The 13,904-nt window shown below is 39.6% G+C and overlaps 2 protein-coding genes and 1 pseudogene across 4 annotated transcripts; 2 read left to right on the top strand and 1 right to left on the bottom strand.

Annotated features, from left to right (window-relative positions):
- Nucleotides 1–5,156, bottom strand: tex26 (testis expressed 26). The gene is made up of 7 exons (XM_085478745.1): nucleotides 5,036–5,156; nucleotides 1,368–1,452; nucleotides 1,110–1,272; nucleotides 855–1,011; nucleotides 507–689; nucleotides 255–416; nucleotides 1–134 (listed from the first exon to the last, which is right to left on the bottom strand). Exons 1-7 carry the CDS (start codon nucleotides 5,109–5,111, stop codon nucleotides 1–3), a joined length of 960 nt encoding a protein of 319 aa, XP_085334871.1. The 5' UTR covers nucleotides 5,112–5,156.
- A 1,545-nt stretch (nucleotides 5,157–6,701) lies between these two features.
- On the top strand, nucleotides 6,702–9,671 carry LOC146694404 (high mobility group protein B1-like; annotated as a pseudogene). Its single transcript, XR_014923838.1, has 4 exons — nucleotides 6,702–6,731; nucleotides 6,897–7,042; nucleotides 7,155–7,356; nucleotides 9,576–9,671. The product of XR_014923838.1 is annotated as a high mobility group protein B1-like (transcript).
- Nucleotides 9,594–13,413, top strand: hmgb1b (high mobility group box 1b). 2 transcript variants are annotated; one of them, XM_085430545.1, is made up of 5 exons: nucleotides 9,594–9,837; nucleotides 10,928–11,083; nucleotides 11,183–11,328; nucleotides 11,441–11,615; nucleotides 11,714–13,413. In XM_085430545.1, exons 2-5 carry the CDS (start codon nucleotides 10,937–10,939, stop codon nucleotides 11,849–11,851), a joined length of 606 nt encoding a protein of 201 aa, XP_085286671.1. In that variant the 5' UTR covers nucleotides 9,594–9,837; nucleotides 10,928–10,936; the 3' UTR covers nucleotides 11,852–13,413. The 2 variants fall into 2 exon arrangements, with proteins under 2 accessions (XP_085286671.1, XP_085286672.1); XM_085430546.1 differs by lacking the exon at nucleotides 9,594–9,837 and adding an exon at nucleotides 10,215–10,301.
- Nucleotides 13,414–13,904: the final 491 nt, after the last annotated feature.

The raw sequence follows: 13,904 nt of genomic DNA, 5'->3' as shown, positions 1-13,904 counted from the left end.
TCAGTGAGGTCCTGGCCAGCTTGATCTCCACTCTGGCGAGTCTGAGTTACGCACAGCTGCTGGAAGTTTATTGACTTTCTCCTTATTGTTTGGACAGACATCTTTACTCAAAACCACTTTTAGAGCCTCCTGCTCTGTAAAGCCAAAAGATAAAAACCAACATAAGCACATCTGTCAAACCACAATCACTGAACAATCTGTTATAAAGCTAAAACATCAAAATAAATAAATAAATAAAATAAACTGGTGCTAACCCCTTTTAGGTAAAATTCTGTGTAACTGCTCCAGCTCCTGGGGTGTCAGAGACTTCATCACAGATGTGACAGTATTGACTGGCTTTCCGAAAAAATGGTCATAGGTTGTTACATTAGCACGATTCTTCTGAATCTGCAAGTTTCTTGGTACAACAGTGGGAACTGTAACATAGACAATCATCATCTAATACACTGCAAATCACCAGAGCTGCTGTTTACATGCATCTTCTATAGTTTTTGAGTAGACAGTACCTATACCGGGGCAGGTCACATTTGGATCTGTTTTGCAACAGCGAGAAACACTGACCATGAGTTCAGATTTTTGGTTTGGCTGGCGATAATTGGCCCTCATCACAGTGTCAGTAGAGAGTGATATGCGGTGCCTGTTGTGCATAGGTGCAAACCATCTGGCTGCTTTTTCAGTGTCATTGTACTCTGTCAAGAAGAAAATACCATGACAAAATGAAAATGAATGGCAAATGGAAAATGAACTGTAGAGAGAAATGTCATGAAATGTTATGACATCTGGATGTGTGTGCACAGATGTAGTCAGCCATTCTGACAAGTTCTCGTACATGAGATTGACTGAAAATTGTGTACCTTGAGGTGTACCCATGAAGTCACATTTGTAAGTGGAGAGGTACTGTGCGGTTAGGGCCTTACGGATCTCACCCTCAGAAGGGAGGCATTTCAAAGGGAATGCAATATGGTCAGAGTTTCTTGCAACATCCCTTGGCAGCCTCCACATCATGAAAGACTTGGGGGAAAATAGCTTAATTTAAAGGTTACAATACACTGTGAAAGGTCAAGCATGCCATTTCACTATAAATGTAAAAACTGAGGGTTGGTGCCAACCTTGCTGGGATGCGGGTTATTTCTCCTCTGCCCTGAGGCTGTTCCTGTACGAATGCATTCAGGTTTACAGGCAGGCTTCCAGCTAAAGTCCTTACTGTATATACTTGAACCAAAAGGTCCAGACTGTGAATATGAGTCTATCAATGACGTTGACAGGGGCTTCCTACATAAGTACCAGCACAGACACATAATTACACACACAACCATGCATAATGTGTATGCTTATTTAGAGCCTCATAAGTCCATGATTTTACTTACAGGAAAATATCTGCAGCTGAACTTGGCTGGTAGACGAATTGCCTTTTGTGAGTTGTTTCATATGGATCCCACCACTGTTTCCCCCCTGGAAAAAATACTACTATACTGTAACTACTTTTTTAAGTATTTCAATCACTGTAGACATGGCACATCTAAAGCTGAGTTCAAATTAAACTTTTTGATCTACATAGTAACGACAGTATAACAAAGGCTACTGTATACCTCTGTAATGTAACTGTGCTTAAAATAAATGTTACTTTTTGATCCATTAAAATGTAGACATGTACTAAAAAATTAATCTGTACTTCTAAGTTCTGTTGTTCTCTGTAATTTTAATATTATCCAGATTTTGCTTGAAATATTAACATGGACTTGGACAAAAATCACATAAAACAAAAGCATACTGGAAAATTTACTGTTAGTCAATTTGGTCAAAATTGCCACGTAAAACATGAGTAGTAATTGGTGCATCTTTTTAATAAGAGAGTATAAAATGGGATATTGTGACTGTGGTGCATGTGCTTGAATTATAAGGATTTGTTAGAGGTGCCTTATATACACTGAACAAAAATATAAACGCAACACTTTTGTTTTTGCTCCCATTCCCCATGGGATGGACGTAGAGACCTAAAATTCATTCCAGATACACAATATAACCATCCCTCCCAAACAGTGGTCACAAATCAGTCCAAATGTGTGGTAGTGGGCACATCTGCTATATTGAGATAATCCATCCCACCTCACAGGTGTGCCACATCAGGATGCTGATCTGACATCATGAGTAGTGCACAGGTGTACCTCAGACTGCCCACAACAAAAGGCCACCCTGGAATGTGCAGTTTTTTGCGCTATTGGGGGTCTGGGGACCCAGAACCGGTCAGTATCTGGTGTGACCACCATTTGCCTCAGTGCAACACATCGTCGCATGGAGTCTATCAGATTGTCAATTGTGGCCTGTGGAATGTTGGTCCACTCCACTTCAATGGCTGTGCGAGGTTGTTGGATATTCGTGGGAACTGGTACACGCTGTCGTATACGCCGGTCAAGCACATCCCGAACATGCTCAATGGGTGACATGTCCGGTGAGTATGCTGGCCATGCAAGAACTGGGACATTCTCAGCTGCCATCTGCCCTGAACAATGTGAACCATGATTCATCCGTGAAGCGCACACCTCTCCAACGTGCCAGACGCCATCGAATGTGAGCATTTGCCCACACAAGTCTGTTACAGCGACGAGCTGGAGTCAGGTCAAGACCCCAATGAGGACGACGGGCATGCAGTTGAGCATCCCTGAGACGGTTTCTGACAGTTTGTGCAGAAATTGTTTGGTTGTGCAAACCAATTGTTCCAGCAGCTGTCTGGGTGGCTGGTCTCAGACGATCTTGGAGGTGAACCTGCTGGATGTGGAGGTCCTGGGCTGGTGTGGTTACACGAGGTCTGCGGTTGTGAGGCCGGTTGGATGTGCTGCCATATTCTCTGAAACGCCTGTGGAGACGGCTTATGGTTGAGAAATGAACATTCAATGCACGGGCGACAGATCTGGTTGACATTCCTGCTGTCAGCATGCCAATTGCACGCTCCCTCATTGCTTGTGGCATCTGTGGCATTTTGCTGTGAGACAAAACTGCACATTCCAGGGTGGCCTTTTGTTGTGGGCAGTCTGAGGTACACCTGTGCACTACTCATGATGTCAGATCAGCATCCTGATGTGGCACACCTGTGAGGTGGGATGGATTATTTCAATATAGCAGATGTGCCCACTACCACACATTTGGACTGATTTGTGACCACTGTTTGGGAGGGATGGTTATATTGTGTATCTGGAATGAATTTTAGGTCTCTACGTCCATCCCATGGGGAATGGGAGCAGTAACAAAGGTGTTGCGTTTATATTTTTGTTCAGTGTATATAGTAACAGACATATAAGGTGCCTTATATGCAATGTTCTCTCTAATTTTTCATGTGTCTGAGCGAACGCACAAACTCCCTGAGCGATCCCTTGGACCACTGTGAGCAACAGTAGACGTGTGCACTGTGGTCACGCCAGCATCGAATCCATCCAAGTTACATGGTTTATTAAAATAATCAAATTACAGCATTTACATTTATGTTAGACTCCTTTTAACTGCTTTATCCCACTTACAATGAAAATGTAAAAACATCTTGTTCATGACCTGTGTAGTATGTTAACACTATTGGAAGTAAAAATAACTTGAACTCCAATTTTGAAAACAAAACTTTCTTTTTTTTTTTTTTTTAATAAAGCGGACTATGAGTCTGTGGTCTGGGAGAGAGTCCTGTAACTCTCTGTCTGCAAAATAAAGTATACAAAGACCAATGTTGGGTAATTAATTATATAGTTACTTCTTTAAAAAGTTACTGAGTTTTGCAAACAACAAAGTTTTTTGCAGCTGTTTACCTAAAAATGCTGCCAAGGCGTTTTTTAAATAAACATTTCAAAATATTTACAGAACAACCAGCTGTTCTGCATCAAATTTGATGCCACACAAATTATTTGTGCTACTCCAAAAAATCATTTCTGTCCACTGTGAGATAAAGGAGAACATCAAAAGCCTGATACCTGCAGGCCTGACAACAGGAGATGTATCACTGCTGTAACACCTGTAACATTCAGCAGTCGCCTCATTGTTCTGACGCACACAACAAAACTATTGACTACACTACACACTAACTACACAAAATTTGCTCTAAACGTTGCAAATCTCTGGCATTTCAAAACCGCCGTCACTCCTAAAACTTCCTGGAGTGCTTTCAAGCGTTTTCCTTATATGTTTTTACCGTTCCTTCCCGCAGTAAATATAAACAACGATAGTAATCCAGAAGAAAACCAAACATTGCATATATTTTTATCATAACTCTGGTTTTACGTGGCCTATCAACACAATTTAAAAACTGGTATAAAGTCCACACTTTTTCCGTCAATTGTTCCTTCTGTCCTGCTCACATCTCCAATGGTTGTACACGTTGTCATTAACGTGGCTTCACTCCACAACAGCCACGCGGCGCCGCTTTTCTAGCTAAAACACCGGTGTCGGCACATAAGGACGCTGTCATAGCCTATCAACGACGTTGATTAGCTGTGCATTTACGTGAATGTGAATTGCGTGATTGGCTGGACTATGGGATAAGGTGGCATCGTTCTAATCCCATACTGGAGCCGCCAGTCACTTATTGACTAACACTTCAAAACAGAATTGTCAAAGTTTTAATTTTAATTTCAATTCAGGTTAGATTTTTTTTTTGTGCGCAACGCAGATTTTTTCTGCGCAGGGACCGTGCCATCAGTGCGCAATTGCGCACGCATACAGTTTAGAGGGAACATTGCATATGTCTGCTATAGGTGATAGTGGGCAAAACAATTCCTAACTTCTCAAATCTTATAATCTGACAAATACTCATATTACAACCACAAACAACTAAAAATAACACCCCAAAATAATAAAAACTAAACATTTTAAAACAAGAAAAAACAAAACATAAAAAAGCAGATAAGTAAGTTTAAAAAACACAAAACTGGTATAACATGTACGTTAATTAAACAAAACCTTTTGATGTTACAATAACATGCAAAATAAATGCAAGAAAACATTTTAAGTTCCATACTGGGTTTCTTTTTGTGTTTACCTATCCTTGGTTTAACATTACCTTGCGTTGCCATTGGTGACTGGTGGTTTGTTCTAGCATCTCCTCTTATAGCTGATTTCAGTGTACTTAAATCCATTTAATTTTTAGATGAAAAGTTACTTCATTGGTATCCTGATGAAAAGCATATGCTGACAATTCCTGTGAGTATTAAAATTAGAGCATTATACGTACACAAGCTTTATCTACACAGTGTCAAAGCTGATCCAAGCAGGATGTAGTATGCACTGTGGTTATGGAGACCTACAACATTTAAACAGAAGCACAGCAGGGGAGATGTTGAATTAAAAATTTAGCATTGTTACAGGCGCCTTATATGTCTGTTACTGGTGATAGTGGGTAGTAACTAAGTACATTTGGGTATATTTTTCGGTAATCAATATTCAACTCATCAACAATTCAAAGAGAAATAACTTACAGCAATAGATTTAATAGTTCCTGAACATTTTATAAATAAAAAACATTAAAAGAGAAATGGGCAATTCTTCTGTACTGCACTTCTTTCAACTGTATTACACATCTTTTAACTGTATAAACTAAACTTTAGATAATATCATGATTTGTTTTTTCTAAAAATAGTACATGACATAAAATAAGATATTTCATAGTTGCAGGAGGTAAACATTTAACATTTTGGCTTTGTTCATCCATCCTTGTCCACACAAAAAATGGACTTCAGAAGTTTTTACTATTAGAAGTCACCTCAAAGCTTTGCTATTATTACTTTTGCTGCTGCTAAAAATGATAACACTACATTCCCTAACTTAAAAGTGAGTGCTTCCTAAACCTAATAACTAGTTTGACCACTTTTGGCAGCAATGACTATACTATATACAATCAAGCATTTGTGATAACTGGCAATGAGTCTTGGGATTGTTTTAATTTAGGCCCAGTGAAGGATTTTAAAACATGAATGACCTGTTTAAGGCCACGCAAAAGCATTTCAATTGGATTTAACCTCGGTCTCTGAGTGGGCCGCTCTAAAACCATCCTTTTATTTATTATTTTTTGAGACATTCAGAGACTTAGTCTTGTGCATAACCAAACTGTACTTCACAGCTTTGGGTCACAAACTGATGGCCGGATATTATTCTTCAGGATTTTCTGATAGAAAGCAGAATTCATGGTTCCATCAGTTTCGACAAGAACCTGAAGCAGTATAGCATCCTGAAATCATCACACTAGCACCACCATGTCTGACTGCTGGTATGATGTCCTTTTTATGAAATGCTATGCTAGTTTAATGCAAGGCTTCCAAAAAGTTGTACTTATGTCCCATCAGTCCACAGAATATTTTCTCAAAAGTTTTGGGATGTTCTTTGGAGGATGTTTTTTGGCAAATGCAAGACAAGCCTATGTATTCTTGTTGATCAGCAGTAAACTCACCCATGGATGCTACTTTTTTCCCAGTCTCTTTCTTATTGTTGAATTATGAACACTGACCTTATTGGCACATTCCAGTTACCTCATACGTTGGGTGACAGAACTCAGGAGGGCTGTTACTCCCGAGTTAAAATAAATATAAAGAAAAACAGGATTTGATTTAAGATAAGATAGAACTTTATTAATCCCTCGGGTGGGTTCCTCTGGGAAATTCGATTTGCTTCTCAACAAGGAAGAGCCATTCCTGTGTCGCAAACAATACAGCATAATACTTGCTTTTTGTAATATGCTGTATTTGTATTATGCACAGCTGCAGGTTGGTGGGGCTGGTACTTTCAGAAAAGAAAATTGGAGTCGAAGGGACATTCCAGACCAACAAAAAAAACATCTTAAGGCAACTGTTGTTGTAATTAAATATTTTTTTTCTAAATTCAGTATTTAATTTTTTAGATTGTTTAAAATTGGCTGTGTTTCTCCAAAGACAATGTCTCCAAAAGAGAAAGGCAAGTTTGAAGACATGTCCAAGCAAGACAAGTTGCGTTATGAGCGGGAAATGAAGAATTACGTGCCTCCCAAGGGCCAGAAGAAGAAGTGATTCAAGGACCCCAATGCCCCCAAGAGACCACCGTATGTGCCATAATCTACACTTTCTCATTTTCTTTCAGACTGTAGGGGTATTTTGAGCAATTAAACGGCAACGTTTTTGGTTTTTTTCCGTTTCCTTCTTTTCCCCCCACAGGTCTGCATTTTTCCTCTTCTGTGCAGATTTTCGCCCAAAAATAAAAAGTGAAAATCCAGGCCTTTCCATTGGGGACACAGCAAAGAAGTTGGGAGAGATGTGGAACAGCTCATCTGCGGAAGAAAAGCAGCCATATGAGAAGAAGGCTGCCAAGTTGAAGGAGAAATATGACAAGGTGATAATCCAAAATGATTATCACCTTGTCATATTTTCCCCCCACAGGTCTGCATTTTTCCTCTTCTGTGCAGATTTTCGCCCAAAAATAAAAAGTTAATTAATTGAACTGAAATAAATATAACAATTGCAACTGGGAACTTGGAAATTCCGACTTAATCTGAAATGCAGGATAACTGAGGGAAGTGAGACTGCGAGTTTTTTTTAGATATTGCTCTGGGTTCTTTTATGACCTCATGGACGAGTTGTCAATCCACTCTTTTGAGTCATTTTAGTAGGCTGGAAAATCCTGGGAAGGTTTCCTGTACAAAGTTGTTGCATGATGTGCTTTTTGAGATCTTTAAGACCACTAGTGGTGTGCGGATCGATACTGAAATATCGATTCTTCTGATACCAGTAAGTTATGTTGTAGAATCGATTCTCATATTAAAATATCGATATTTTAGTACTTTGGGGTAAATTTGTAGTTTATCATTAAAAGGAACACAGTAGAAAGAAACTATATCATTTGGATCGTCTAAATTGGAAGGAACTACTTCCTCTTACGCCCTTCATAGTCATATGTGAAACACGGCTGTACATGATACTACATGTTACATGATGATGTGTTTCCCTCTTTATGCACTGAAGCTGGCACGTTCCCTGAGTTTTTCCAGCAAGATGGTGCACCACCACATTATGGGTGCCAGGTCCGAGCATTCCTAGATGAAGTTTCCTGAAAAGTGGATTGGTCGTCGTAGGCCAGTTGAATGGCCCCCAAGGTCTCCCGATCTGACCCCCTTAGACTTTTATCTTTGGAGTCATCTGAAGGCAATTGTCTATGGTGTGAAGATACGAGATGTGCAGCACCTAAAACTACGGATACTGGATACCTGTGCTGGCATTTCTCCTTCGGTGTTGCTATCAGTGTGTGATGAGTGGGAGAAGAGGGTTGCATTGACAATCCAACACAATGGGCAGCACATTGAACACATTTTATAAGTGGTCAGAAACTTGTAAATAACTCATGAAAGAATAAAGTTACGTTGAAACCAAGCACACCATTGTTTTTCTTGTGACATTACCAATAAGTCTGATGTGTCACATGGCCCTCTTCCTATTGAAAAAACAAAAGTTGTATCTAAGATGGCTGACTTCTAAATGGCCACCATGGTCACCACCAATCTTGAGGAGTTTGCCCCCTCACATATACTAATGTGCCACAAACAGGACTTTAATATCACCAACCATTCCCATTTTATTACGTTGTATCCATATAAATGGCCCACCCTGTATAAATGTGTGGCAGCCCCTTGGCGTACGCACTCACAACAATGGCAGAGTGTTAACGGAGTCATGTGTGGACGTATTTTACATCCACAAACAGCCAAGACGCGGTTTGCGATACATGTGGCAAGACAGTGAGGTGTTGTGGCAACACCACTAACCTCGTCAAACACCTCAGAGTAAATCATATCACAGAATATGATGAGCTTATGTTGAGGTGAACTGAAGAGGAGGAGAGGGACAGGTGCTGATAGGGCGAGACAGACGTATCTCGCGGAGTCCTTTAGTGTTGCAGGCAGGCAACATGCTCAAATAGAGCACAACTTCAAGTTTTTTTTTTATTTCTATATGATAATTCTGCATTATTAAGCAATAAGAACAAGTAGTCTAATGTTCTGTAATCATTATGAAGCTATATTATTATATTATTATTACAATTACATAATACAATTATATATTGTATTATGAAATACAATGAAACATTAAGTTTTCGTACAAAGTATTGTTATCGGATCAGTATCTTCGATACCACCCTGGATTTTACTTGGTATCGGATCGGAAAAGAAATCAGTGGAATCGCACATCACTAAAGACCACTTCATTTTGTCAAAACCTAATTAAGTGCTTTCCATAGCCAGTGAAATTGAACTCCGCTTTTCAAAAAATGTGTTAAATCATACCTAATTCATTAATATTTAATAATAATTAATATTTCGCTGGATAAATGAAACTATCATTTAAATTTTTTTTAATTTATTCTTGTCTAATATTAAAACTTGCTTTAACATGTACATGTGGTAAAATAGACAATAAATAAATCAGAACGGGGACAAACACACTTTCTCAAAGCAGTGTGTTACGTAAACGATATGATTCGCTGATAATGCTCCTTTAAGGTAAGCTTAGGAGTAACTTCAAATTGCTAGTCTTTCCTTTTTGTTTTTTACTAATGCATTTCTTTCCGTTTGTGTTTCCCTGCAGTTAAACTCACTGGCATTCAAGCCGAGCGCCATCACACCGCCGTGTTTTGAACAACCAACCGTTCAACAAGCAGGACTGACAGCGCGTGTCCAATAAGATACTCCAAGGAGTTGGCGGCAGCCAATGTCCGACAGCCGGTGCCCAACACACAGAATAAACACAGACGGATTCTCGCAGCCGAAAGACCGCGCACTGACGGTGCTTTTCGTCCCATTGTTTGAGACGTACCGACGTGCGGCTGGCCTCATATAGCGCTGTAGGGGTAAGCACTATAAACGTAATCTTAAACAAAGCGAATAGTGTGCGGCTCTTATGAATGAAACGATGCTCTGGGATATGCTTTGCACAGTATACATTAACGTTGTACGTAGTTGGTTGCATGGCTGAGCTGAATGGGATGCTAACTCAGTATCACGCTCCTGGTGTTTAACGTTATCTTGCTAACTTGGCTAAGTAGTTACCGTACAGTGACATTCACCACGGCCATGAGTAATAACTAAAATAAAGTGGCCATTGGGTTAAAGGACAAGAGCCCTGATGGTCGAGTTAACTGTCTGCCACACTTCGCTTAACGTAACGTCCGCTGCTGTGGTGCGTGCTAAAGGTGGCTGGATGCTACCATAAAGGCTAGCACTAGCTGGCTGTTGAATGTAGGTTAATACCGTTGACTGGTGCTGAGGCAACCGGAGTACGGTGATACAGGCAGAGCATCATTCTCCGGCATTAGTACGACTTTCACTAAACTTTTAGTCGAATAATATTTAGCGTTTAGACAGGTGACAACAGTAACAGGCAAATTTGTTCTGAAGGACGTAAGGGGTGTTTGAAAAACGGGCAGCTAGCCATTGTTAGCAGTCTAATCAGCCATTTTCATAATCGTCTCCCGAGATGAGCACCGTGACATGCTAGCCTAGCTTGAAGGCTAACGCTGATAGCAAGAGGACACAAAGCAAGATGGCTAAAAGCTAATGAACAATCAAATGAGGTGGACGCTAATGTGTTCACGTAGAACCTTTAGCCGGTTAGCTTCACGTTATATTGTCGGAGTGCTAAAATTAAGCAGTACTATACTGTTTTTACTAGCTTGTATAGGTAAACGTTTGATCTAACGCGCCAGTAGAGTAATGTGTAGCTGATTGTAGTTTTAATAAATGCTAGCCTCTTCATACAATGGATCATCAGTCACCCCAGGCACCCTCCTCCCACCACCCAGTTTAAACAATAGATGTGAGGAACTGATGGAGTAGGAGGCAGACTATTGGCGAGGGCCATTCAGATTCTATTACTTACATTGCATGAAAGTGCTGGTATACTTTGAATTTAAAACTGTATTTTCTCTCCTTAAAATTTAGTAAGCCAAAATGGGGAAGGATCCAAAGAAGCCGAGGGGCAAAATGTCCTCATATGCCTACTTTGTGCAGACGTGCCGGGAGGAGCATAAGAAGAAACACCCTGATGCCAGTGTCAACTTCTCAGAGTTCTCCAAGAAATGCTCTGAGCGATGGAAGGTAAAAGGAATTATTCATAATATTAGATTTTATTTTCAGTTTTCTAAATTCAGTATTTTATTTTTTAGATTGTTTAAAACTGGCTGTGTTTCTCCAAAGACAATGTCTCCAAAAGAGAAAGGCAAGTTTGAAGACATGGCCAAGCAAGACAAGTTGCGTTATGAGCGGGAAATGAAGAATTACGTGCCTCCCAAGGGCCAGAAGAAGAAGCGATTCAAGGACCCCAATGCCCCCAAGAGACCACCGTATGTGCCATAATCTACACTTTCTCATTTTCTTTCAGACCATAGGGGTATTTTGAGCAATTAAACGGCAACGTTTTTGGTTTTTTCCCATTTCCTTCTTTTCCCCCCACAGGTCTGCATTTTTCCTCTTCTGTGCAGATTTTCGCCCAAAAATAAAAAGTGAAAATCCAGGCCTTTCCATTGGGGACACAGCAAAGAAGTTGGGAGAGATGTGGAACAGCTCATCTGCGGAAGAAAAGCAGCCATATGAGAAGAAGGCTGCCAAGTTGAAGGAGAAATATGACAAGGTGATAATCCAAAATGACATGGAAGTTAAACTTGTTGATTTGATAGAAAAATGTTATTGTCTGTGGAGCATGGAAAAGAGCCTATCTCTCTGTTACAGGATATTGTTGCTTACCGCACAAAGGGAAAAGTGGATTCAGGACCAGCTGCTGCAGCTGATGATGATGATGATGACAATGAAGAAGAAGAGGAGGAAGGAGAAGAAGAAGAGGAAGATGAGGATGATGATGATGAGTAGCTCACTTGGGGATGGGACCTGCAGTTTTGTTTATGCCATATATCCTTATATCTCAATTCACCATCTTGAAAAACCGAAGTCAGATTGACCAAGATCATGTGTATATTTAATGTTTTTAAGATGTACAGTGTTATTCTCCTTTTCTTTTTCTTTTGTTTTTTTTGTAAAGTCAACACTACATATCTTACGTTTGGAATTTTCTAGTGGTAGTACTTTATCCCTGCCATATTATGTAACAGTCTAGGAGGACTACAAATAAGTATGAAAGTAACTAGTCCTTAGGTGTTCCAACTCAAAAATGAGATTTCTGAGTTGCTAGTGTATTTTTGTTTATTTTGAAAAATATTTTTTTATGTGCTGTCCCAATGTCTTTTTATTGTTCTTTGAATACCACTCTAATATCAAATGCAGCTGTCGACATTCAAGAATGTCTTCAATAAAGGTCGTTTTTTTTTTTTTTTTTTAACAAGTTTGTTTTTTTTTTTTCCTCCTAATTTTAATCATCTCACAATATCTAAAAACTACCAAACTTCAAACTTCCATGTATTCTATATTCATTACATGCAAATAGGGCCCTTCAGTCCATCTGTAATTCTGTGTTGGGTGTTTCTCATCTTCCTCTTGGGTTCAGGTTTGTTAGCAGCCCAATAATGCGGTCAGCAAGCTATTTGATAGTTTTGGCGCTGTGGGAAGCTTCTAGGTCTTGCTGTAAAAGGAAATAAGAATCTCTATAAAGCCTGTCAGCAGTGGAAAGCAAGAAGTACTCTAAAATCTAGTGGTTCAGTATTAGGAATGCGGCAGTTGTAGCTCCTTTCCTAGTACTGAGCCACTAGATGTCCATGTGTGGTGGATCTTAATCCTCTGTCACCGGCCTCAGTTCTCTGTTTGCAAAGCTCTCCCAAGTTCCTGATTTGACTTACCTTGACAATCTTCTCTTTATATCACACTTCCCTTTTAGACAGATGTTTAAATACAGCAGTCTGCAAACAACTTGCCTTTTTCACAAATGAGACTTAACCTCTTGTGGAGGATAACCATCATTATCTGCAAAACTGTCAAGTCAGTAGTCCATTTTTTAAGTCTTGAATAATAAATGTACCTTTTTCAATCAAGTTCACAATACTAGTTAATCTATGAGTAATTCAGAGTTTGAGGCTTTTTATGTAAACAGATTGCTAATGGCACAAATGACTAAGGATAATTGACAAGTAATAATTCTTACTTACCAGTACTGGACTCATAGTATTATTAAACCAGAAGGTCAGATATTTGACAATAGCAAGTAATACGAACACAATTAAGGATATCACATTGTTCTATTGGAAAATAAACAAACTTTTATTGATTTTAACAATTTAAGAAAAAGATATTGCCTAATGGCTGTTATTTCCAAAGTGCTAAGGCATTCACATCCTCAGCAATGTTTTATAAACTCTCTGGAAAGTAAGAAACATCGATCATGCTACAGTAGTTTGAGCAACCTCAATCCAGAAGGTGGCGCCATGATATAAAAAACCTGTATGTGTATGTGTGTGTGTGGCATTAAAAAACTTTAAACTACACTTGTTTTGTCATGCGCACACAAGTGACAAGTCCATATAGGTTCTACAGAGTGTTTTTTTTTTTTTCAGGATGATAATGACTCCATCTGTAGGACACGGAGGATCACTGCCTGGTTTAAAGGGACAGCTGTTAGCAGTCACCCAAAAAATGATCAAAACACCAGATTAGGGAATTTCTTTTGTAGGAATAGTTTTTGCTTTCCTCCTGGGGAGTTCCAGAGGCTTGGATAATCAATGCAAAAAGCACAAGAAGATGCTCCACTACACAATATTATTATGGATGTCTTTTATTCCCAGCCAAGTACCAAATGAACATAAGAAAAGTACTCCTTCTCCGAGTGCTCTCTTTCCCAAGGCAGGGACCTTTTGTGATCCCTTGGTCGTATTGAGTTGCAATTCCCTGTAACTGGAGGCAAGCTCACAGGCACGGTGGCCTCACCATCACTTAGAGGGGGTTCACATGTCCATTCATCAGGCTTTTCTCAGTAGTG

Source organism: Copadichromis virginalis, linkage group LG14, assembly GCF_057382275.1.
Source record: "Copadichromis virginalis isolate Kocher_CV1m ecotype Utaka linkage group LG14, C_Virginalis_male_GT1.1, whole genome shotgun sequence".
Classification (NCBI taxonomy): Eukaryota; Metazoa; Chordata; class Actinopteri; order Cichliformes; family Cichlidae; genus Copadichromis; species Copadichromis virginalis.
This window is presented reverse-complemented; position numbering and strand designations above follow the sequence as displayed.